The sequence below is a fragment of the Pimephales promelas genome, chromosome 1 (genome assembly GCF_988280905.1).
Source record: "Pimephales promelas chromosome 1, fPimPro1.hap1.1, whole genome shotgun sequence".
NCBI classification, from domain to species: domain Eukaryota; kingdom Metazoa; phylum Chordata; class Actinopteri; order Cypriniformes; family Leuciscidae; genus Pimephales; species Pimephales promelas.
Genome location: NC_142769.1, coordinates 2,659,294 through 2,687,104, shown reverse-complemented (window position 1 = coordinate 2,687,104; position 27,811 = coordinate 2,659,294). Strand labels below are relative to the sequence as shown.

The 27,811-nt window shown below is 38.3% G+C and overlaps 1 protein-coding gene across 2 annotated transcripts in view; it reads right to left on the bottom strand.

The window, feature by feature from the left end:
- znf609b (zinc finger protein 609b) overlaps positions 1-27,811 on the bottom strand; it is a 66,413-nt gene that overhangs the window by 10,026 nt on the left and 28,576 nt on the right. For both annotated transcript variants that reach the window (XM_039690830.2, XM_039690831.2), the window contains exon 3: positions 4,525-4,750. In XM_039690830.2, coding sequence (XP_039546764.2) covers positions 4,525-4,750 — 226 coding nt within the window. The remainder of the gene's footprint in view (positions 1-4,524; positions 4,751-27,811) is intronic.

Genomic DNA, 27,811 nt, shown 5'->3' with positions numbered 1-27,811 from the left:
ACTGCTACACTTACACTCCATTAAAAACATCTCTGTCAAGATTTGTTGAAACCAAAAGCTCTCAGTATTTGTTTAGAAGAAAGAAACCAGCTAAGACCAGCAAACAATCTTAGACTGGAATACGTTTTTTTAAGTCATGATAAAGCAATTGCAGAAATAACAAAGACATGATGACATTTTTTATTTTTTTTAATCGTTCATCATTACTTAAGCCTAGTGATATTTTAAAAATGGGGGAGTAGTCATCCAATTATGTCCACCCAAACTTTCCATTTCACTAGGAAATCCATGAGTACAGGCAGCAACATTATTGATTTTTAAAATGCATGCGCTTCATTGACCTCATGATGAAATCCAAGAAGTGACAAATATGCAAATGAAAACAGTAAAGGTAAATGACACAATCAGCTATGTTTTGTTTAAACCAACAGTCAATTGTGCCAAATAAAAAATCAGCGGCGTATTGAGGTGGCCCTGGAAAGAGGGTTGAATCAGGATACTGGCACATGAGCCTTGCTGATGGCACGGTTGTGTTTGTTGGCACTGGGCCCTTCATAGTCTGTGGGTGAGGGCTTTCTGGGCTCTACTTCAAGAGCAATAAACTTTCAGAAGATTTAGGGCTGACATTTGGAGGCATCAGCATGCATGGTTTGGGAGAGTGGATGCCACACCAACACGACCCTGGTCAGCTTCCAGCGTCCTGCAGCGGGATTTGTGTCAGAGTGATGCCTAGAAATATTGCACCAATCTGCCTCCGACTGTTTCATCATGAACTGAGAGCTGTCTGCCCTTAACCTCCTGCCATTCTGGGATTCACGCACTGGGCTGAAACATGAGCAAGTCAATATGTCCATCCACAAATAAAAGGTTGCAGGGCACTAGATAAGATTTCCACACTGGGCTTTGGCTGAAATAAAAGCAAGTCAAGAGAGGACACTACGACTCAGCAACAACTTGATCTGCAATAAGTGGATGGAAGATGGACGCTCAATTACAAAGCCCAGTGAGCGACCCAAGCAACATTTGTTGTTTTCCGAGTAACGTTCCCGACACAGATGCCACTCTAAATTATGTTCCCCTGCAAGATACCTTGTTATTGCTGAAATCTAAGGTAGCACTGCATGAATCCAACAAAAGTAGTGGACTAGCACCCACTGTAATGATGCCAATCAAGTCAGTTTAAAAAGTTATGTTCTATATTAGGGCTAGACAATTAATCACAATGATTTGGAACAGGCTGCGCAAATTTTGGGCTTCAAAATGCGGCTTCATCTGAACACCAGAGGGCGTCTCACACAGACACGCCCTGCCGTAGAAGTACAATAACATTCCAGGAAATCCCTATCGTGCATTAACTACACATGACTAATGTTTAATCAATGCACGGCAGGCGGCAGTGGCTCATGTAGGTTGTCTACAATCCACAAGGTTGGTTCAATCCCCGGTTCCACCTGACCAAGTGTCGAGGTGTCCATGAGCAAGACACCTAGTTGCTCCCGACGAGCTGGATGGCGCCTTGCATGGCTGACACCGAAGTCGGTGTATGAATGAGTGAGTGAATGGGTTAATGTGAGGCTAATGTAAAGCACTTTGGTGGCCATTGGGTCTGTGAAAGCGCCATTTACCGTTTAATAAACACACGACTGCCTTATTCCGTGTAAGAAGCCACATCATCTCACAGAAGGATGCTCAATTGTCGTTATGAGGTGAGTTTGGAGTAAAGCATGCTATTAAATGTTGTCTTTTGTTGGACAAGAGGTTCGTAAATGCTTCACGTGTTTGGAAAGATACTTACTTCAATTCATAAATCCCCTCCCGTGGCCTCATGGGATAGTGAAGCGTCCATCGAATGCACGCCGGAAGTAGAGACTTACTACTCTTTTGGCATACTCTTATTTGCATACTATATAGTAGGGAAGTATTTGATTTTGGATGTAGCTTAGGTCTAACGGCAGGGCTGGGCAAATCTGGGATGTGTCCGAAATTGCCCCCTATTCCCTTAAATAGGGCACTATTTGAGGGGGCAGCCATTTGTAGTGATGTCTGGAACCACGAGTGTACAACCGATGTACGCTCAAATCAAACTAATGTAGTGAACAGTGATTGAGGGTATTGGGGGCATTTCGGATACAGTCCTGACCTTCAAGATCCACTTCCCTGCAGTGTAGCGACAACTTTCCAGTAATCCCGAAGACCTTGATTAGCTTGTTCAGGTGTGTTTGATTAGGGTTAGTGCTAAATTCTTCAGGAAAGTGAATCTTGAGGGCCAGAGTTGCCAAAAGAAGTGTCTTATGCTGCGTTCAAGTAACGTCGGAAAGATACACACTGTCAGTCTTAGGACTTAGGAAGTTATCCTTATGAGAAGTGTGGGTGGACTGTCTGCAACGTCTTTAAGAGAGTGCAGCACAGCGGAAAGACATCTCAAAGTGTGTGAGAGATGTGTTCCCTGCCACGGGATCTTGCTGCTCTACTTTCCACCCACACGAAATGTCACCACGATACAGATCTGCCCAACACCCTGATGAGAAAAATAACACGTCAAATGAAGATGCACTATGCACACCAGTGGAACCAGCTCTCGCATCCCAGAGAGAAAGAGAGAAAGTGTATAACAATGGTTGCCTCTCTAAAGGGAAAGAACAGATGACGTGTTTGAGACCCATCCTGGAAAAACAGATCCGAGCTGATGTTGTGGAAGTGTGGCTGTCAATGGACACAAACGGATTTGTTTTTCTCTCCTTCTTGACCCTTCAACTGCGTTTTCTCTCCATGTCAAAGACGCACACACACACAAGAGTGGCCACAGAGGAGCCGGGTGAATCAGACACACTGTGCCCATGGCAAGAGGAATATAAAACACTTAGACAGCCAATGCGCTGTGAATGTTGATGAAGCAGGCCTTTATGTGGCGGCACTGGGAGGATGGCAGAGAGTGGGCGGCACGTATTCCACTGCCTACCCATAGCCTAGATATGCTCTCATTTAGGGATTTGAAGGAAATTTTTTCTTTTCATTCTGAGCAATCAAGACTGAAGCTGGTGCCACTGACATTTCTGCAGTGGGCTTTGATAAGAAGGGATATAAATTGTTTTTAAAAAAACATCAAACCTGCAGAATCTGGACTAATCCAGTTAGAATAAACTAAATTGCGAGCGTGAGGTACCGTCCACTACTCACTACAAGGCAGGTGTTTTTCAAATCAGCTATAGATAGATGTACTTTACTAATACCTGAGGAGAAATCCAGGGAGATACTAATATGTAAATTAGGTACACAAATTATTATTTCGGTATTTGTGCACTGTAAGGCCGCGTGTCCCCCAAAGCGTTTTTCCACGCTCCTGGCGTATGTTTTTAATGAGAGGGCCGCGTTTTTTAAACGCAATGAGCGTATTGAGGCGCTGAGCACTTTTTTTAGCGCTGAAGCGTTTTTACTGGTCGCTGGGAGTTGAAAAATTTTCAACTTTGGATAAAATGCAGCGCTCATCACTGTCACTTTTTACCCAGCCGTCCAATCACAGTGGAGGAGGGGCGGGACTAATACCACACCGACCAACTGTCACAACATTCAAACTACTGCGGATATTCTGTATCATAGCAACGAAACGTCTCAACGGAAAAAACGCTGCGCTGCCAAAACGCTCTCGAGTGCCCAAAGGACGGCGTTTTCAGCAGGCTAAAAATGCTTTGGTGGACACACGGCCTAAGGATTACTTGAAATCTAACAGAATGAGCCATTTTTACAGGCTTTTTTATTTCAAGTAAAATTGTGGTTAGGTCTCAGTGTATAGGTCAGTAAGATGGGCTCAGTTGAGTGGGGGACGGAGGGGGGTCACTCTGGGACGCCAGAGTCACTGTCGAGCCCTCTTGAGGTGTCGTGGGCTAGTCGACAAAACACTGAGGACGGAAGGTGCCCACTTGAAGACCCTAGAGATGTCCCCTACTCGGCTCAATCCAGCCGGTCGTGGTGCTGGTCCACTAGGGAGACCACACTGTAGTGAATCTTTTTCCGAGTCAATTCGTTCGGTTCGTTCGTTGAATGAACCAATTGACTCGGAAAAAGATTTGTTCATTTTGATGAACGAGTTCGAACAGGAGAGTCACAAACGTGCGTCACAGAAGAACAGAGCAAGGCGAGCATTTGAGCTTATAAAACTTAATTTATTTATTAAATGAGCGATCGTTTTGCTTGATAAGACTATTATTCATCGTCTGGAATTGTTTAAAGCCCTTTGAACAGTTTGCAGTTTGCACTGAAACTGTCTTTTGGACCTTGAACAGTTTGGTGCCCAATGAAGAAAAATCCTGGAATGTTTTCATCAAAAGTCTTAATTTCTTTTCGACTGAAGAAAGAAAGACATGGACATCTTGAATGACATGGGGGTGAGTAAATTATCACCAAACGTTTTTTCAAAAGTGAACTACTCCTTTAATGTGATTGTTTGCTATTCACATTAGCTAATTCTGATCGGATATGCATTAATGCACTAATCACACGTGGCCTTGCTACATTGCGTTTTCTTACCGTCCTCGGTTTCTTGCCACACGATGCCCTCCAGGTTGACGCTGGTGCCCGGCTCACAGGGTCCCAGGCACTCCGGCTCTGTGGACAGGGCCACATCTGATGTGTTGACGGCCACCGAGCGTGTGCGCACCATGAGCTGCTCACAAGGTGAGGCGATATCACTGTTTCCCATAGAGGACAGGAGGTGAAGCGGCGGAGGAGCCGGGGTGGAGACCGGAGACTCCATCTAAAGAGAGAGAGACAAAACAAGGAAGATAAGTCCTGGTGGATCTCACATTAGGTATTTAAAGGTGCTGTGTGTAAGTTATTCACTTTACTAAAGCATACAAATTTGCATATATTGAGGAAACATGCCGAGTTCACATACTGGTTTCTCTGAAAAACCCTTCTAGCCAGTTATTTTACTTTCAAAAGTGTTATTTTAGTTTCAAAACATTTTTACAGATCTTATGACGTTATAATGTATTAAGAAAACTACAAACACACAACTCTGAAACATCCTGTGAAATCCTTGCTAGCAAAGTCTATACATGAAATCCGTCCTGCACAATCCTCGTTCGTAAACATTGTCAGGGTCTGAATCGGGTTCGAATTGGTTTCAAATTGAAACCATGCTTATTCATATTTACACTACAAAATAACTCATGGTTATTAAGGGGCGGGACACTTCCCGGGCTAAGCACTGCCAATCACAACACACTAGGCCAGCTAACCAATCACAGCACTTATCGTATTTCGGAAGGAGGGGCTTCATCGAAATCAGTGCGTTCTAGCCAGACTAGGGAAAGGAGTTCACTAATAATGTAAAATATGTGAAAAATAATGCATTAGTCCACCCCAAAAACAAAATCAAGACTTTGTAAAAGGGCATAATACTGGTTTCTCTGAAAAACCCCTCTAGCCAGTTATTTTACTTTCAAATGTGCGTTTCTGTGTGAGAAACAACGATCTCTGATATTTTAAATTTGGACTGCAGTACCTATTTCCACCACTGGCTGACGTTATTACAGACTACACATGGAGAGTGTCCGCATGCCGACTATTACATGAAGGCTGTTAACTTCAACTTATTTATTTATATAGCACATTTAATAGCTACATTGTTGCCGAAAGTGCTTCACAGTTATAATTAAAACATACATATATTATCCTCTGTTACAGAGAGTACCTGACCTGCACCCTGCTGGACAGTGGACCTCATTAACAGCCAGAGATGCTTTGAGTTTCTTACACCTCACTCCAGGGGAAAAGGCACACACAGCATGATCACTGACACCACATCATCTCACAGACTGAGTACAGGCTCCCTTGTTCAATTAAGGAACAGTGGCTGTGTGTTCAGGCACTATAATTGACCCTACCTGCATTCAGGGGCCATGATGGACACCAGCCAGGTGAACGGACAGAAATAGACCAGTATGAATAGGGCATGCTGCTTCACAGGGCACTTGGTGGACGACATGCTATTTTTCTGTGAGTGATCCATCTCCTACGTCTACAGTCTCTGAGCTCATGCATTATTACAGGGTTCATGCAGACACTGTACAATTAAATTACACGACTTATAAGCACCACTTTTTGGTTTTCAAGAAATGCAATCAGAGATCTCACTTATGAAACAATAGCTTTATTATCTTTCAAATTCTAAAAAATGTAATATAGATAAACAAAAATAAACTAGTAAAACAAAATGGTACATATAAAGTGCAACACAAGCAATGACTGTGGTAACTAACCATTGAAAGGATACTAAGACAAAGATATCGCTTTCCTTATTCAAACTTATTTTTTTCTCCCCTGAATATATGATTGACCTGAAGAATGAAAGATGCATCATATACTTGGATATTTATATGAGCAATATCAAGCTTATAGCCATGCAAAATGGCTCTATATCAATATCAGACTTTTGCAGTGTTGATTTTGTGTGGAAAAAAATAAACCCTAAATTTTAACATTTTCTTTCAATAACTCAAGCACTTTGAGTGCTTTTTTTTATATTTTTCAAGGGTTTTCCATGACATGCAAACAATCATTACTTTTGTAATTCTGTTTTGGTGCCACTTATGTCACAAAAGATACCTTTAAAGCAAGAGAGAATGGTGCTGGCAAAATAAAATCAAAGCTTGAATATGTTTGTTTTCCACTTTTTCAACTTTAGTCAGTTTGTAATGTTGCTGTTTGAGCATAAAAAAAAGATCTGCAAGGTTACAAAGCTCAAGTCCACTCCAAAGGGAAAGAATCTCCTTTTCAAGAACTACAACGAACGGCTCGTTTGGACTAAAACTAGGGATGCACCGATATGAAAATTTTGGCCGATACCGATAACCGATAATCCTTTATATTTGATAACCGATATATCGGCCGATAAACTTAAATCCAAATTTTTATCTAATTTTGAGAGCCTGATTACAAAAACAAAAATCTCACAATTAAATCCATGTCCCATGCGCACAATTACAATGATGTTCTCATTATAGTGTTAAATAGCTAATATGACAGATTTGAGCTGCACATGTTGAACCGAACCGTATTTTCATTTTTTGAAGAGATTTTAATCATATTTCAAGAAATTCAAAAACATAAACAGTGCTCAACAAGTGTCTCAGCTGAAGGGAATAATGCATTATTTATCGTCTTTAATATATCGGCCACATTTTCCAACCAGGCCGATAACGATAACATTAAAAATGAACATATATCGGCCGATACCGATATGCTGGCCGATATAACGTGCATCCCTAACAAAAACACAATTTTTACAGATCTTATGAAGTTATAAAGTATAAGAAAACTACAAACACACCACTCTGAAACATCCTACGAAATCCTTGCTAGCAAAGTCTATGCATGAAATCCGTCCTGCACAATCCTCGTTCGTAAACATTGTCAGGGTCTGAATCGGGTTCGAATTGGTTTGAATTTGAAACCATGCTTATTCATATTTACACTACAAAATAACTCATGGTTATTAAGGGGCGGGACACTTCCCAAGCTAAGTACTGCCAATCACAACACACTAGGCCAGCTAACCAATCATAGCACATATCGTATTTCGGAAGGAGGGGCTTCATCGAAATCGGTGTGTTCTAGCCAGACTAGGGAGAGGAGTTCACTAATAATGTAAAATATGTGAAAAATAATGCATTAAAACATTCTAGTCCACCCCAAAAACAAAATCAAGACTTTGTAAAAGGGCATGATAGGGCTCATTTAATATTATCCTAAAAACAAGTTATGATGACACCAGCAAGTGTAAACTCTTACTTTCTGAACTCTTAAATGACGAGATTCAATCCCCAATCATGACCAAAACAAAGGTATTTTTTTTTAACATGCCATACAGTTTAGTCCTAAAAAGCTATATTTTGTAATATATTTCCTCCTAAAAAATGACTGGTGCAATAAAAAACAGGCAAAAGGAGAAAGAAAGATGACTAAATGTATTAATAACCAGAAATCATCAGTGCCAGGGCATGTGTCCCACCACTGGCACGCGGAGGAGTAAACATTGGCACAAAATGGAGAGAGGGGAATACTATATGATTATAATTATATTTAGTTGTTTACTTTAGAAACACTGAAGTCAAGGTCCAAAATTAACACTCGCTAAGCAGCAAATGAGAGGCTATCACAACTAAATCTAATGTGAAATTGTGAATAAAAAAATGTATGATTTAAGTCGAATTGTATGCAACCCCTACTAGAGAAAATATTTTTTTACAATATTTTTGATCACATAAATGCAGCCTTGATGTGGGCATGAAGCAAAAAAAGTCTTACACTCTCAGAAAAAAAGGTAAAAAAGCTGTCACTGGGGCTATACCTTTTCAAAAGGTACACTTTTGACCATTTCAGGTGCTAATATGTACATTTTAGGTGCTAATATGTACATTTTAGGTGCTAATATTTACATTTTAGGTGCTAATATTTACATTTTAGGTGCTAATATGTACATTTTATGTGCTAATGTGTCAATTTCAGGAGCTAATATGTCCATTTTAGGTCCTAATATGTACATTTTAGGTGGTAATAATATGTATATTTTAGATACTATACTGTACATTTTAAGTGTTAATATGTACATTTTAGGTTATAATATGTACATTTAGGTTTCATTTTAGGTTATAATATGTACATTTTAGGTCCTAATGTCTATTTTTAGGTGGTAATATGAACATTTTAGGTGGTAATGTCAATTTTAGCTCCTAATATGACATTTTAAGTGTTAATATACATTTCAGGAGCTAATATGTACAGTTTAAGTACTAATATGTACATTTTAGGTGTTAATATGTACATTTTAGGTGCTATAAGTACATTTTAGGTGTTAATTGTCCATTTTAGGTGCTAATATGTAAATTTTAGGTTATAATAGGTACTAGGGGTGTAACGGTACATGTATTCGTATTGAACCGTTTCGGTTCGAGGCTTCCGGTTCGGTACGCATACAAACCGAACGGTTGCTTGGATAATTTTTCCTGCCGGCAAAATTCGTGCTGACGCGGCCAACACAACGTTGCGCAACATCAAATTGGCAAGCGTAATGAAAGCAGAACGAAACTGCGCTACTCGTTATGTGCTTCACGGATCGTTTATCAGTTCGGACCAGCAACATCTGTGCAGCGCGAGCCGATCTCCATCAAGCAACACTGTTACTACACAGCGCTAAGAGATCCGGTAAAGAACACATTTGAATTCGCCACTGAGGTAATAACATCGCTGCGAGATCTAGTGAGATGCATACACATTTCTCCGTTATTTACCGTAGATCTCTATTAGATTAAACAGCGCTGTCATGGAAACCAGGAGAAACATTGTGCCGTGAATGAACTAGTAATACTTTCGTCCACAGACCAGCAACATTCACCATGGATTTAATATAGTAACACTAACTGGAACCAGTTTGGCTGGAATGGTGAAATGCTTTCAAGTACTTCACACATCTTTTTCTAGCACTTCAAAATTCAAATATTATATAAATAAATATATATATTTAAATGTTATTTTTAATGCACTCAGAAAAAAAGGTACAAAAGCTGTCACTGGGGCTGTACCTTTTCAAAAGGTACACTTTTGTACCCAAAGGCTGCATATTGGTACCTTAGTGGTACATATTAGCACCTAAAATGGACATATTACCACCTGAAAAGGACATAATTAGCTCATGAAATTGACATATTAGCACCTTAAATGTACATATTAACACTTAAAATGTACATATTAGTACATCAAATGTACATATTACGACCTAAAATGGACATATTAGCTCATAATATTGACATATTACCTCCTGAAATGGACATATTAGCACCTAAAATGTACATATTAACACTTAAATGTACATATTAACACTTAAAATGTACATATTAACACCCAAAATGTACATATTAACACCTAAATGTACTTATTAGCTCATGAAATGGACAAAAGTTTACCTTTTGAAAAGGTACAGCCCCAGTGACAACTTTTGTACCTTTTTTTTCTGAGTGTGTGATGACCAAAACATTATTTGTTCATCCTTCAAAGATGACCCCCATTTATAAACCTGAAAGTTTCAAGATCTAGGAAAACTCACACTTATTTAAAAATATTTTTTCTTTAAACAAATAGGAAATTTCTCTGGCATTTCTTTCTTTTTGCTGTATCGAAAACGTACCGAACCGTGACTTTAAAACCGAGGTACGTACCGAACCGTGATTTTTGTGTACCGTTACACCCCTAATAGGTACATGTTAGGTGCTAATATGTCAATTTCAGGAGCTAATATGTACATTTTAAGTGTTATTAATATGTACATTTTAGGTGCTAATATGTCCATTTTAGGTCCTAATATGTACATTTTAGGTGATAATATGAATATTTTAGATACTATACTGTACATTTTAAGTGTTAATATGTACATTTTAGGTGCTAATATGTCCATTTCAGGAGCTAATATGTACATTTTAGGTGGTAATATGTCCATTTTAGGTGGTAATATGAACATTTTAGGTCCTGTTATGTACATTTTAGGTGGTAATATCTACAATTTAGGTGCTAATATGTACATTTTAGGTGTTAATATGCACATTTTAGGTGCTAATATGTACCACTAAGGTACCAATATGCAACCTTTAGGTACAAAAGTGTATCTTTTGAAAAGGTACAGCCCCAGTGACAGCTTTTGTACCTTTTTTCTGAGAGTATACGGACCCCTAACTTATGAATGGTGGCGTATTTTTAAAATATAAGGCCTTAAGTATCATGTTAAAAAGGTTGCAAACTCCTGATCTAAACGATGAAACCTCACGACGAAGAGGAAGGTCATGTGGAAAAATAGTGAAGCATGTCTGAATTGAGGCCTGTTGTCATTTGTGATTGAGATAATAACGGGTTCAGAAGAGCCATGACTGTTTTTACCTCCTGCATGAAACATCACACCAGCGAGAAAAGCTCCTGTCATCTCGACCGACAGCTGATTTATGATTATGCGTGACTCGCCAGAGCGGTAGCTGGTGCGCTGACACACACAACACAAGAGCAAACATCCAGCTGTCAGCTCTCCCAGAAAACACACAGACATGCTCAAACACACTACAGGCCCATCAAATATACTTACAGCCCTAATATCCCCCGTAACACATTCATCAAGCAATTACCTCAGGATCTGGATGTACTCCGCTATACGCCAATGAGCACATTCAAGACTCTCAAAGTCCCCCGTGGTGAAAACCAAGCTTTCCATGTTGTTGTTTATATGTCTGTGGTGTGTTTAATGTGCTTTAAGACAAACCAAGTCGACAGCATTGCTGAGTATTTTCTCCTTAAAACTGCAGTGAATCAAAGACGTCACAAACGACCAGATCAACGTGTGATCGTCAACCGGTGGATCTCTGAGCTGAGTGAGGGAGTGGAGGCGGAGCTCATTTGCATATTCATAGAACCACACATTCTAAATGAGGGTGTAGAGTTACATTCAAGCTATTTAAGACGTTAAGAAGGCCAAAAAAACATTTAAATATGTCATTTTGATGATCAAAGAGGAGTTTTAAAGAATAAAATTGACCACAGGGGGACTTTAATAGTGACGAATAACGAGAGTGCATCTCCATCTGCCGATACGGACACATGAGCCTTTAGAATGTAAATGGAAAAAACCTTCGAGTGGTTTTGATGCCAAGTGCCACAATCAAGCTGTATTGGCAGCAGACGCTTGGCAGAAAACAAAGAAGGGTAGGAAAAACTGAAGGCCTTCAAATGAAATAACAAAATTCCAGTTCTTCAACCTAATCTTTTCCTCCTGAGATGAGAACTCAATGTGATTTCTAAATCTTGCCCAAACATCAATCATCTTGGCTAAGCACAGATGCTTTTAATACCCTTGCAAAACACAGACATAGCCTAAAACGAGATGAAGAAATGAAAGAGACAAATCCCAGAAACTCTTAAAATGATGATAAAGAGCCTATTCTTTAGCAGTCTCAGCCTTAAGACGGCACACCCACGCTCAATCCGACTGCATTTATGCTCAGAAACCAGGAAACTACTAAGATTTAGTCGGACTGATAGTTAATGGCACACAGTGTGTCGCAGTCGCATTTACAAGGAGCGCTCCTGAGGAAAATATCATCACTGGATTTGACAAATTTGCCAAGTAAATATCAAGTAGGAAGGCATTAAAGGAGTAGTTCACTTTTAAAAAAAAACTTTTGCTGATAATTAAATTTACTCACCCCCATGTCATCCAAGATGTCCATGTCTTTCTTTCTTCAGTCGAAAAGAAATGAAGGTTTTTGATGAAAACATTCCAGGATTTTTCTTCATTGGGCACCAAACTGTTCAAGGTTAAGTGCAAACTGTTCAAATGGCTTTAAACGATTTCAGACGATAAATAAGGGTCTTATCAAGCGAAATGATCGCTCATTGAAAAAAATTTTAAATAACAAAGTTTACGTTTTATAAGCTCAAACGTTCTGTGATGCGCGTTCGTGACTCTCCTGTTCGAACTCGTTCGCCAAAACGAACAAATCTTTTCCCCGAGTCAACTTGTTCATTTCGTTTGTTGAATGAACCAAATGACACGAAAGAAGATTCGAACAGGAGAGTCACGAACGCGCATCACAGAACATTTGAGCTTATAAAACTTAAACTTTGTCGTTTTTTATTTAAATGAGCGATCGTTTCGCTTGATAAGACTCTTATTCATCGCCTGGAATCATTTAAAGCCCTTTGAAGCTGCATTGAAATTGTCTTTTGGACCTTGAACCGTTTGGTTCCCATTGAAGTCCATTATATGGAAAAAAAAATCCTGGAATGTTTTCATCAAAAACCTTAATTTCGTTTCGACTGAAGAAAGAAAGACATGGACATCTCGGATGACATGGGGGTGAGTAAATATCCAATGTATCCTTGTGTTTTTAGTGACAGAAATACAGTATTGTTGCAATATTACACGGACAAAAAAAGTGTATAGGCTCAATCTGGCTTTCCATCACTAACTCAAAACTTAATTTAACACACAAACGACCTTTTTCAGGCTGTAAAAAACTCTTATAATGTGAGCAATACTCCACTTTCACACATCAGAGGATGAACTGAGAGTCAGTTGCACAAGAGTGGAAGTACAACTCAGTCCTGAAGAATGCCGAAGCCATGCATACTTAAGAGTTCAAAGCTCAACTCCATTTCACTCGCAGAGAAACCAATAACTTCACTAAGCCAGGAAAAAGGCGAAGCGGCCACAGGAGATGAGACGAATCTTCACAGCAGTTGCCAGATGAAACCGCTTAATCTTCAGCCGTCTGTGGAGACGCACCAAACAAACAGAGAATCGCGCCGACATCTTTACAAACAATGAGAAAAGATCGTATCGTCGCCGGCCTTCCAAGGCGAAGAGAGAACAGTGTTTCTACATTCCTGTTTCGGGCTTAATAACCAAGAGCAGGGAACCCGGAGATTTATTCTTGGCTAATTAAAAAACAATTATCAGCGCTCTCCAGTCTCCAGTTCACCGAGGCTTAGTCTTCCGTTAGAGACGCGGTTTTTATAAACGATAAAGACATTTTCCGCAGGCTGAGGAAGATCTGCTACAGAAAGCTTGTGGTAGCTAAGAGGATTCTGCATTCCCCACAAGACATCCAGAAAGACTAATAGACAGGGTATAAAACAATTGCCTTTTTACGACTCCGAACACAAAGCAGCGAGAAGAGAATCAATCTGAGAATGATAGCGGCGCCTGAGGGGGAAATGTTGATGGAATCGATGGAGTCTAATGAGCAGGCGATCAACACACACACACACACACACACACAGGCATGATGGGCTCTGTGACGTCCTTGACCCGTCAATCTCATGCAGAATATCTCAAGAAAAAAATCCCCCTCAAAAAATCCATACAAAGAATGAAAGATGCTCATCGAATTATTCATTTAGCTGACGCTTTTAGCCAAAGCGACTTACAATTGCTATATATGTCAGAGGTCGCACGCCTCTGGAGCAACTAGGGGTTAAGTGTCTTGCTCAGGGACACATTGGTGTCTCATACAGTGGATTCGAACCAGGGTCTCTCACACCAAAGGGATGTGTCTTATCCACTGCGCCATCATGACATGGTATAAATAGGCAAATTACACATAATCAACAGTGACTACGTTTACATGCAGCCAATTTTCGGGTTATGGTCGGGTTAAGGTCACTATTCGGGTTTCTGAAACAATAAGAATAACCCGTTTACATGCGTGAGAAGAGAGAGTTATACCGATGTAAACGGCGACGCGCGGTTAGCGTATAGACGTACGGATGACCTTAAGATGCAATATGAGTCGTTTCCGATTCTTCTTCCTGTATCCAAAGACAACAACAGCAGCAGCACGCGGATAATGAATAGTTCGCGGCAGATAGCGATCGCCTTTGTTTGCGCTTTGATGCTGGTAACGTTACTGACCTCGCTCCGAAAGTATCCTGTGCTGTGTCTCGCCATGTTTACTTCCGGTATACTGCACGCGGATTTTTGTAAGTGCCGAGAAGTTTCTCTACTCAAAACACCAAGATTCCTTGCGATTAGAACATGCGCAGAACACAAATCACTATGGGGATATGCCGATACGCGTTTACATGACCAAAAACAAGTCAATGACTACGTTTAAATTAGAGCCAGACCGATATATCGGCAGGCCGATATTATCGGCCGATATTAGGCATTTTCCAAACTATCGGTATCGGCAGTTATAATGGCCGATAAATGAATATTTCAAAAATAAAATAAAAACGGACAAAACTTGAATAACAATTAAAAGAACAACCCCATCAGTTCTCTTAACTGAAATAAGCATCACAAAATTTGTGACTATCATGTCCAGTTTTGCTGCTGTTAAATAAGCCGAGAGTGAAGCGGAATTAGCTAGTAATCGTTACGTTACTTTGTTGACTGACTGTCCTTTTAACTTTTGACAATGTGACTGAAGTATTTCTTTAATAGCGCGTGACGGTTATAGCAATGAGACGCATCATCTCTCCTCGGCCTGTTATATTGAAAATGTATGTTTTACAATTTGCATTATGACGTTATCCATTGCTAAATTATGGCTCATCATAGACTAGCTAACCATAAAGCTAGCTAATGCCACGATCATCAGTCTGTGCTGTTGTGACAATAAAAGAAATAAGTTTCTTTTTAAAATGCATTATCATATTATTTTAGTTAAAACTCATAAATAACTACAAATAACTAATGTTAGGGAAATCTGTTAATGTTTTGTTGCGCGTTTCTGAAATAAAAAATAAATTAAAAAAATATCGGCCGATATATCGGATTTTAAAACCCAAAAATATTTTTATCAGTATCGGCCTTCAAAATCCTTTATCGGTCGGGCTCTAGTTTAAATGCAGCCAATAACCCATTCAAAACCGGGATATTAGCATTAACCCGATCACGAACGGCCATGTAAACACCGGCAAAAACCCGAATATGCTCATATCCCGGATTTTAAAAACTGGGATATTATACCTGGGGTACCCCTTTTCTAACCCGAATTTTTGGTCATGTAAACGTGTATCGGCATATCGCCATAGTGATTTGTGTTCTGCGCATGTTCTAATCGCAAGGAATCTTGGTGTTTTGAGTAGAGAAACTTCTCGCCACTTACAAAAATCCGCGTGCAGTATACCGGAAGTAAACATGGCGAGACGCAGCACAGGATACTTTTGGAGCGAGGTCAGTAACGTTACCAGCATCAAAGCGCAAACAAAGGCGATCGCTATCTGCCGCGAATTATTTATTGTCCGCGTGCTGCTGCTGAATATCTTGGAAAAACCAAACGTTCCCTAGATCAGCATTTACAGCTGAATCTGGTCCCCCTTGGTGGCAGTAAATGTGCTCAAGTAACAGTCAGTGATTTCCAGAATAGATCCAATCAGGGCTGTCGCAGGAGGGGAGAAAAGTGGTGTTGATTCTAGAGGAGACCCGCCGATTTCCCCCGAGTGATGACACTACCTACGGGTGGAATGGTACACGTATTCGCACCGAAAATACGCATGTGTAGCGAACGAATGCAGTGTTATTTTAACCAACGCCATTTCAAACTCAGAGTTTTCCCCTTGGATGGGGCAATATGTTTATATCAATGTGAACACACCTGGAAAAAAATGGTTAACACTTTACAATAAGGTTCATTAGTCAATGTATTGACTAATATAAACTAACAATGAGCAATACATTTGTTACAGTGTTTATTAATCTTTGTTATCGTTAGTTAATAAAAATGTTAGTGAATTAACAAATACAACTTTTGATTTGAATAATGTATTAGTAAATGTTGAAATTAATATTAACCAGTTCATGTTAACTAAGGTAGCTAACTAATGAACCTTATTGTAACGCGTTACCAAAAAAATAATGAAGGACACGACGAGGTGACGTGCTTTATATCGTCAAGCACTTCAAACTAAATCATAAACCTACATGCTTGCCCTGCTATCAGATGAGTGCGTTTGAGACAAGTTTCATCCAACTATCTATAACTTACGGTTGTGCGTTTTGGCCATTCATTTACATGACAACGGCGTTTTGGGTTCCTGTCAACTCAACGTTTGAAAACGTGTTTTAAAGTGCAAGTTTTGTAAACAACAAAAAAGCGAATCTGTGAAACCGGTGATGTCATAAACGTGTATTACGTGTTCAGTCTATATTATTTGTTTTTTGATAGAATACAGGCGTTTTAGTCGTTTTCGTGGATCAGTGTGAATTGGGATCGTTTTAACAATTGTGTACGTGGAAAACTCAAAGGAAAAACTTCTCAGTTTTAAGCATTTCGTTGTTTTGTAAACGTACCCCAAAGGCCTGTTCACCGACGTTTAACGCCTCGTGACTAAACAAAGGGCGTAAATGTGAGTGTGCACACCGCGTAAAAATCGGCATTTTTTTAAAAAAAAAACGTCTCAGGTTTGTTTTTTGGTTTGACGCGTCTGTCAAAAACTGACCAATCTGACCAATGAGATTGCCGCTTTTGCTCACATGTCTGGTGCTTCTGAAGTTACAGTAAAACACAACTTGGGGGCGCTCAAACACAAAACGGTCTTGCCGAGCACACATACGAACGGCGAAGAAGATATACGCCACCGTCTACAATGCAGGAAGACGAGGAAGATGCAAGGCAAGATATCTATGGGCAAGATGAATGTTGAGCTGCTGGTCTCGGGGCATAAAGAGCTATATGATAATATTCATATTAGTATTTCTGTTTTACATTGCTGGCGAATAACGCGCACTGATATTCTTCCCGGTGTGTACGGGCCCTAAATTTCACAAATACATGCAAGTATTTCCATTTCACATAAAGGATTATCCTGCCAGCAAGTGAGTCTCTTTTTAACTTTGCAGACTTCACCAAACGAGTGCCGTCACGCGCATACGCGGCAAATAGACGAAGGGAATCACAATCAGAGCGCAATAAATCTAACCCTATTCTGAAATATTTTGCATCCAAAATATTAGCCCCTTCAAATATCTTAGCAACATAAACTGCAGTGTGTGTTGCAACAATACCGACACTTTTTTTTAATTTAAAAACAGAGTTTGTTTAGTAGCTTCATTTCCGCTGCTATACTGAAAACATACCGACTTGTGACTTGTACTGAACCATCGTTTTTGCATAACGCTACACCCCTAGCATAATTTACCCTGATTAAAAGGTATATGGGGTGAGTATCAAAGGTGACCATCTAAACATTCCACACATACCAAAAAAACGCCAAGTCTGATATCAAACGGACGCACAAACCAAAGACGGTGAAAGCCAACGCCGGCGCTCTGATAGCAGCTGGACTGTGGCTCTGAGGCAGTAATCTGTCAGCTTTACTTAACTGCTTCTGTGCTTTCCAAGATAACAGATGACCTACGCTGATCAACTAAGCTTAGGCTTATTTCAAGCACTGAAAACATTATGTTGTCCATCGGCATGCCTACATACAGTATGTCCTTTTGGCAAGATAAAAGCTTTTAAACTTAAAGGCTGTTGGTTTAAAAACAGTCACTGTTTGACAGCACTAATGAAGTGAGGGGAATGTCAGGTCAAATATTATGACTTCTTTGATATAATAATTCAAATTATCTCAGGAGTACTGGGATAAAGTTTATAGTAAGGGCGTGCATTGGCACTGGCCTCACAATTCGATTCCATTATGATTCACCAGGTAACGATTCGATTCTACGATGCATCAAAACTCTACTGCTCACAACAAGGCAAATTTTATCAGCTGGGATGTGTCGACTTTTGTGTTGAAGCCAACTCAGGATGCCAACGATCAACATGTAGGCCCTATAATTTCCGCGATCACGGAATCGCGGAATTGGCCAATTAACGCGGAATCTAGTGTTAACGCGGAATTTTACATAATGAAATTCGGTTTTTGTGTGGGAGAAGAACGTATGTCTGGGGAAAATGCAGAGAGACGGGGAAGCAAATCTAGGCGACACAACCCCTCCCGTCATTTCAGCTCATGACGGCATCAAAACAATAGCCGCGTTTCCACGGAAAAAACGGAATTTGGGAAAAAATAAAACGGAATTTGGGAAAAAGAATAAAACGGATTTTATAGGGCCCTAAACATGGTTCGAGAAGTTAGTTGTATTGCCGTGTTTGATTTTAGTGTGGCAGGTTTTACACACCGCGCAAGTCTCATCTAGTTTCCCATAGAAACTAGTCGTAGAATCCGAAATGTGCCCAGTTGTTCGCTTTCCAAGGCAAGCTTTGGGTTTATTGTTATTATGCCCCCGGAAGTAAGTGAAACTTCAAAACTTTATTGTCCAAGGCCAGAAAATAAACAGTGACATAATCGATTATGGCATCGATGCTGAATCGCGCAATTCCCGAATTACGATGCATCGCCGAATCGATTATTGTTGACACCACTAGTTTATAGTTCAGATATAAACTCTGATGTCTACGGTAGAGAAGATCAAAATAGAGTAAATCACCTGATGAAAGTAACTTGACGCTTCAAACAATGATCATATCGATTACATTGTTACGCCACCAAGTGCCTGTTAAAGAAATGTATTTCTCATTGAATTAATCATTCAAAATCCCTGATTCATTGAATCATTCAATCAACCCAATTTTTTAATAATTCATTTAGATTAAACATTTAAAATGTTGTAGGGCTGTGAAGCGATTAATCGCGATTAATCGCATTCAAAATAAACGTTTGTTTACATAATATATGTGTGTGTAGTGTGTATAATTATTTTTGTATATATAAATGCAAACACCGATGCATGTATATATTTAAGAAATCTTTGCATGTATATACTTTATTAGGGATGGGCAACGATTAATCGCGATTAATCGCATCCAAAATAAAAGTTTGTGTTTACATAATATATGTGTGTGTGGTGTGTATAATTAATTTGTATATATAAATACCCACACATGTATGTGTATATTTAAGAAAAATGTGTTATCAATATATCAAATATTTATATTTTTTATATAATATCAATTATGTATAAATATATATAAAGTATATCCATGCAAATATTTCTTAAATATATACATGCATGTGTGTGTATATATATATACAAATTAATTATACACACTACACACACATATATTATGAAAAACAAACTTTTATTTTGGATGCGATTAATCGTTTCACAGCCCTAAAATGTTGAGCATCAATTAATTTCGCCAGAACCTCTAGTAAATGACAAGTTATTTTGTTCAATATGTCTGTAAAAGATCAAACCTCCTTGCACGGACCTTAAAGGAGCGGCAGATCGACCCGAAGGGAAAAAACAACACCGCCGTGGTTTTAAAGTCAAGCCAAAATGCAATAACGCAACAGCCAACGCCATTGGTCTGATGCATACAAATGATCTGAAAAGTGAGCTTTTGCTTGTGCACTTCACCTTCTGCGTGTGAAGTAGGGCTGGGTATTGAGACAAATTTCACAATTCGATTCGATTTTGATTCACAAGCTTGCAATTCGATTACGATTCGATTCGATATCGATTATTTTGGGTATCAATTACAATAAATGGCAATTTTTCTCAAAGGAATCAAATCTCTTAAATGCTGTAAACTATGGTCTATATATATAGTCTAGTTGTAGCCTACTAGGCTTCATTAGCCTAATATGAAGGTAATAATGAACTGTTTTGTAGCTATACAAACACTTAAATTATACTTTTATTTATTTTTTATAATAAGAAGATTATATGAAATATAAACATTTAAATGGTGGCTGTCATAAAATTTATTCAAATATGCATTAAATATTGAAGAATACTAACGAGTGTGGACTAACGAGTTTATGTGGAGTTTTCTGAGGTAAATGTGACGATACATGAAATTGATTACAAGCTGTTTAACTGACGTCTTTCCACGGTTGAAACGCAGATTGAGCGAATCAATGTGACATGATAGGGATTTAGATAAGTTGTACTCTATCTTTTAACACACTTTCAGATGCTCATTCATGTTTATTTGGCGCTTTGACTGGTATTATTAAGCCGGAAGAGAGATCAGCGCTGCTGCTTCTCCAGAGCGATCTCACGCCACAGCGCCAAAACGGCAAAACGCAATTTATGTTTTCGAGTTTCTAAAGAAAATGGACGTAATTTGAAAATTGAGACTTTGTTTCATATCAATAGTAACAAAGGACAAACATTATTGCGATTTGTTGGATGCACGCAGACGCAACACAATGTCTCATTCATAAAATGAAACAGGATGACTAATCGATTCTTGAGATTTAAGAATCGATATCGGTTTGTAAAAATGAGAATCGATTAATATCGAGAAATCGATATTTATTACCCAGCCCTAGTGTGAAGTGTGTGTTGGTTAGAGACGGGCTTCTGCACAGCAGGTGTTTTAAACGCCATTCTCTCGACATGGTTCGGTCGTGTCTGACCATCCCCCAGCCCTGCCTCCGTTGGCCTCCTGCATGCAGCTGGTTAGCTTGGGCTCATGCCCAGTATTGTTTACGGGCCTGTGGGAGGCTGGAGGGGAAGAGGGAAGGCCCCTGAGCGGAGACCTGCATTCCTCATCCTCAAAGCTGCTGCTGCTGCAGCCCGAGAAAATGGACGCCTGAGAGCATTTACTGAAGCTGCGGGGAAAAACACTGATGTGTAGAAAGCCACCTTTGGAATTTGAACTTCAATATTAATACTTGTTTATCAAAAAAAGGGATTTATAGTGATGTGTAAAAAGTAGGGCTGGGTAATAAATATTGATTTCTCGATTTTAATCGATTCTCATTTTTACAAACCGATATCGATTCTTAAAGGGTACATAACATGCTTTTAAATCATTCTTTTTACATATAAATCATACCGTTGTGGTCTATATAAAGCATAACTGCAATGCTTGGGTCTGAATTCCTCATTATTATAGCTCTACAGGCCCCTTTTCTGATGTGCGTCTGTGAGCGACCCGTTTCAAAGCGGCCCCTTTAAATAAAAAGGAGATGAGTCACACCCCGCCCGCTTTCCATGTCGATGAGTTCACGGTCAGTTCAACTCCCCACGTTCGGCCATTATTGTAGTTTGATTAGTGATATACTTTTATATACGATACCTTCAAAGAACATTTTTATTCACACTTTAATAAAATGTCAACAACAGAAGACTTGTCCATCAAGCCTTACATATTCGAGCCAGAGCGAGCGAGTTGATAAAGACGACGACGAACCTGCAGAACAACCTCTTCATCATATGGATGTATTGGTATGTGAGTTAACTGTTTTGTGTTATTAGTGAAAGTCGACTATTTCTCTTGTTAAATCAAGCATACTGACAAGATAACTGACTGCGGTCTGATCTTACCACTAAAAATCTGTATTGACAATATGATACGTTTAGAAAAGCATCAGAAAACACAGCAGCTAAATGATGAAACTCAAGAACAATAATACTGCAGACGTGTAACGTTACTTCAAAACAAAAACAAAGAAAGACAAAGGTACTGCAAAACCATGACCACCATGTGTTTTAAGAAAGTGAAGTACTTTATTTTTATTAACGATATTTACAGCTTATCGAAATGCTCTGTTCGTCGTCTCCAAAGATAGAAGGAATTTACCTCTCATTCAGACGAAGTCAATCGGCAAACCCTTCTGTATAACGTTACTGGCGGAGGTTGTTAAAGTGGGAATCCTTGAAGTGCTTCAGGTCACTACATCCAACAAACGAACATTTTGACTTGCCCTCTCGTAACTTCTGCATCATTGAGCTCGGACTACAAAATCGGAGCGAGAAATAATAATGGCGGATTGCTCGAAGTATTGGACCGGTAGTCGATGTCCTTATTTGTCAGTTCCGCTGCAAATACTGTGACGTAATTGTTCAAAAAACGTAATAGAAAACAGAAAAATCTGAACAGGTTGAAAAATATGACCAAAACAGAATATAAAGATATAAACGAATCACCTGAAGAGAATAATTTCATCTTTTCTGTACTTATAAACACCCCAAATATACAACAAAATGCATTTAAGGGCTAAAAAAGTGGATTTTGCATGATATGCCCCCTTTAAATCTCAAGAATCGACTAGTCGATTAGTGCGATAACAATCGGCTGATCTACATTATCCCTTACTTAAACCTGGATCATTTCAGATGTACGTGTAAACAGCTTTAACCATATCAAATTTTACATTAACACATCTGTTAATAATAACGGTTTTTGTTAAGATTTTTCCGCCACAGAACAAAAAAATAAAAAAGGTAAAAAAAACCCTCACAATTCTGACTTTATAACACGCAATTGCAACTTTATATCAATCAATTCTGACTTTATATCTCACAATTCTAAGAAAAGATGTCAGAATTTCGAGATATAAACTCGCAATTATGTGTTATAAAGTCAGTATTGCGAGATGTAAACTCGCAATTTTGAGAAAAAAAGTCAGAATTGTGAGATAAAAAGACTCAATTGTGTCTTTTTTTCTCGCAATTGCGACTTTATTTCTCAGAATTACAACTTTAAATCTTGCAATTGCCATAAGTGTCTTTCGCTCAGTTATGACATCAATGCAAATATGACATTGTTTGAGATGTCTTTGTTGTGACACCTTGACATAAACCAATACATCATAACCCGTCAGTGTCTCAGTCATGACAACTTGACATTACTAAGACAACACAACCTGTCATAAACATGACATAGCAGATTAATGATCAAACTTAAGAAACCATCTAGATTTATGGGTTAACATTACATTAAACTGTCATGTGGTTGGTTTTGACATTGGCTGTCATGAGGCCATTATAACATTCAATTTGTAACACTGTAGTTGTTCAAAAAAAAAATATTCATGACACAGTTATAATGGCCTCATGATAGCCAATGTTAAAACCAACCACATGACAGTTTAACTTCATTTTATGTCAAGTTGTCACGACAAAGACAATGTCATAATTGCATGTCATTATTGAGCAAGACACTTAATGACAGTTGTCATAAACCTTACTTCATATTTAAGGTGCCACGTCAGTCTTATGAACACCCCTTCAAGTAAAGTGTTACCAAACATTTACAGCTTGTTCGTTCGAGACACAGGAGATCCAGCGAATTTCACGTTGCTTTGAGCGCTCTGTCAAACCACATCTTGCTTTCTTTTCTTAAATGCAAAAAGGATGGCTGGAAGACCAACAAAAAAAACATCCAGATGTCAAGCCAAGCACTAATAGTGTATAACAGATCAGAGAGCGAGAGTGATCAAGAGCAAAACAGATGTGGGGGAGGGGGGAGAACGCAAACTCTTCCCCTCCTCCATTATACACCTCCTGGTGTGACTAGTCATCCACTAACAACAGTATCTATTACAATAATAATCCACATTCTTGTCAAGGTCACCCTCTCTGAGAGGAAATCCAGATAAGCAGCTCAGAAGCACAGGCTCTGCTTCGTCACACGTCTTTTCACAACAAATGCAAAAAAGAGCAACACGACTCGCCGCTTGATGCCAGAGTAAACATCCAGCTCTCCAGCGACATGAACTAGAACTCTGGCCCACAATCCTGGAGAAAAACAAGTCTATTAATAAGACATTTTCCCAAATGTCCATTGTTATGGTCTGCTTTTCTTCTGTTTTATGCAGGTCACGTTCAATTGCTCTCTTATGACCACATCTTGGCTTGTTTTGACTAAATGCCTTGTTTTATCCTCGTTCCAGAGGCAAATCTGTCATAAAAATATGAATTACATTCCATGCCATGTTTACAACTATGGTAATAAAAAAGGAAAAACAAACCATTTACAATATTTATAATGAAAATCAAGTTTTTAAAATCTATGCCACAGGCATTTCCACCAATTTTCCCACTAGATTTGTAATGTTTGTGTACTTTTGAGAAATCTAATTTATGTGTTAGTTTCAATCAAGCAAGTGTGAAAATGTTTAAAATGCATCAAAACGAGCCTAAGCAAGATAAAATACTCTCTGAAATGTTTAAAATGTCATTTTCAAAAATGCTTGCAAACACCAAATTGTATTTAAAGTAGTGCTGGGCAGTCTAAACAAATTTGATATCACGTTTTTTTTTTTGTTTGTTTGTTTGTTTTTTCAGAATTAAGCCGGTTATCTGGTTTATGACGGGGGTTTTTTTCCATGCACCAGGTGTTCAAAGCATTTTCTACTGGTTGAGAGAGGAATTACTGCAATAAATTGACTTTTTGTCATTAGTTAATATTGTAGAATCGAATAGCGCCCAGTATAACATAAAATCGTTATTTCTTAACGTTCTAATAACATTCTTATAACCAAGCAAGAACGTTAATACGTCTAAAAAAACTGGACCTTTTGAACGTTCCTAGAACATTCAGAAATACGTTTTCATAACTTAATGGGAACGTTGTGAAACGTTCTTATAACCTAAAATTGTTAGCTGGGAAAGAGGAGAGATTCGCGATTGCACTGAACACGTTTTAAGAGCAGGATTCTCTGAGCGAGCCCAGCGAAAATAGACCTGTGATGTTGTGATGCGACTGAACAAAGACAGGACAAAGAAAGATTTAAGAATACTGCAATTATGTCGTGTGTTTATCTAATATGTGCACTGTAAAAAAAAATAACCTGGTATTGTAACCTGGTTGCCTTAGTTGATTGAACTGGAAAAAGTGAGTTAATACAATGAAGGAGACTGATTTAAACATCAGAAACTCAAAATAATAAGTTATCTGAACTAAATAAACAATTTACGTTGATTTGACTAAAGAAAAAATGCTGTGATAACAAATCTTGAAAAAGCGTGTGTATATTATAAAGTTCTGGTGCACTGTAAAAAAATATTGATGGTTTAACTTAAAGTAAGTAACCTGGTTGCCTTAAAATTTTAAGCTCATTGAACTGGAAAAAGTGAGTTAATACAATGAAGGAGATTGATTTAATCATCAAAAACTCAAAATGATATGTTATCTGAACTAAATAAATTATTTAAGTTGATTTAACAAAAGAAAATATGTTGTGATTACTACACTGTAAAAAAATATTGTTGGTTTAACTTAAAAAAGTAAGTAACCTGGGTTGCCTTAAAATTTTAAGTTCATTGAACTGGAAAAAGTGAGTTAATACAATGAAGGAGAATGATTTAATCATCAGAAACTCAAAATTATATGTAATCTGAACTAAATAAATTATTATAAAGTCGATTTGACAAAAGAAAAAATGTTGTGATTACTACACTGTAAAAAAATATTGTTGGTTTGACTTAAAAAAGTAAGTAACCTGGTTGCCTTAAAATTTTAAGTTGATTGAACTGGAAAAAGTGAGTTAATACAATGAAGGAGATTGATTTAATCATCAGAAACTCAACTAAATAAATTATTCTAAAGTTGATTTGACAAAAGAAAATATGTTGTGATAACAAATCTTGAAAATATTTTTTACAGTGTGTACAATCGTACACAATCACAACAATGTTCTACACGCCCACTTACAACACTAGTTGTTTTCATGCTGCTATATTTCCCTGGAGAACCACAAGCCAACTATTTCTGGACAGAATGCATTCTTCCTCTAAACAGAGGAAAGACTCGATGTGGGTGGGTGGTACTCTGTCAGATACAACATATTTACAGAGCCAGGGGAAGAACAGCTTTATCACAATCCTCTGAACTTCAGTCCAGTATAACATGAACAAAAGGCGTTGACTGGTGACCCACAAGGGGAAAAACATCCATTCACTCTCAAAACTTCATTCTGAATTGGCTCTCAAAACACAAATGTCACGCAGAACAGCTGGAGTTGAGAAGATTAGTGTTTTACGACAACACATTTTGTACTCTAGGCGATGGTTTTCACATAATAGCTTGTTGAAAGGTGACTTGAAATACTGATAATTCTTTGCTGTTGAGTATGACAGACAGCCTATCCAATAATAACAGCGTTGAACAAACCAGCGTTTAGCTTTTTGCCAGAGAAAAACACTTATTTAGTAGTAATACTGTAGTGCATGAAACAGAATATAGGCTTTTCAACATACTTTAACAAGATAAGATGAAACGGCCAAAAATGTAAGTCAGATACGCATATACATGGACCAAAAATAAAAAAAAATGCATTGACAGAATGCATTTGGTGTCTACCTGTTTCCATCCACCTATTGTTATGCGAATTTTGGCATATGGCACAATAAATTACAATGGATGTGCTTAAATTATAAAAACGTGCATAAAAAATGTATCCAATAAGAAAGCATGTCCATAAATTGCGATTTTTTTTTTTTTATTTACTAAATCAATTTACTGACTTTGCATAATGGGACGGCTTAACTGCAGTTGGGATTTCATAGTTGTGTAATAAAGTCCATCAAAAAAAGTATTGATCGACAGATCTCTCAGCAAATAGATTGAAAAAATAAATAAATAAATAAAATAAAACATGAATGTTTTATCAGCCCTACAGGAAAACACATGTTTGAAGAAACTCTGAAACTTTACATGTCTTTGAATAAAACTACAACACATTCTAGTGCATTTGCTACTGAAGTTTGGAGATTGCATCACAGACAACATTTTTGAAAAGCAATATTGGTCTCTCAGTGAAAATTAGGGATGCACGATATATATCGGCCACCATATCGGAATCAGCCGTTATTATGTCGAATTTTATCGTTATCGGCCCGATAACGAAATGTGTCCGATATATTAAAGCCGATAATTAATGGATTATTTCCATCAGCTGAAACCCCTCAGATGTGCACTTTTGATTTTGTAATCAGACTCTCAAAAATTATTAATAAAAATTGGATTTAGATTTATTGGCGAATATGTTGGTTATCGCCTTTGAAATAAAGAATTATCGGTATATATCGGTGCAACCCTCGTCAAAATCCAACCCGATCACACTAAACGCACCAAAAATGAGTTTCTCTATAACACACAGTGCGTTTATCGTGCAATTTATACGTGAAAATTCCCTTTTACGTGCATGTGATACGTATGGGTTCATTAGGGTAGGTTTAATAGTGGTGTGCATGTGTATTATACGTTTGAGTAGAATTAGTGGTGTGCATTACATGCAAATGAACTGCGTATCTAATGCATGCGAGAACTGCATATCATATGCACGTAAAAACTAATTTTCGTGTATAAATTGCTAATTGCACGATAATAAACAATAGACACGCATTTATGTGAGAACAGACTGGAAAATCATTAACATCGGTCAGTGGTCAGTGTTATATTAGGATACACATCCACAAAAGTTAGGACAAGGTTATCAAGGCTCTCCTGCAATAGACGATCCACAATATTTTCAGTTTAAGCATCAAGCACTTCTATACTACTGGTTTATACAACCC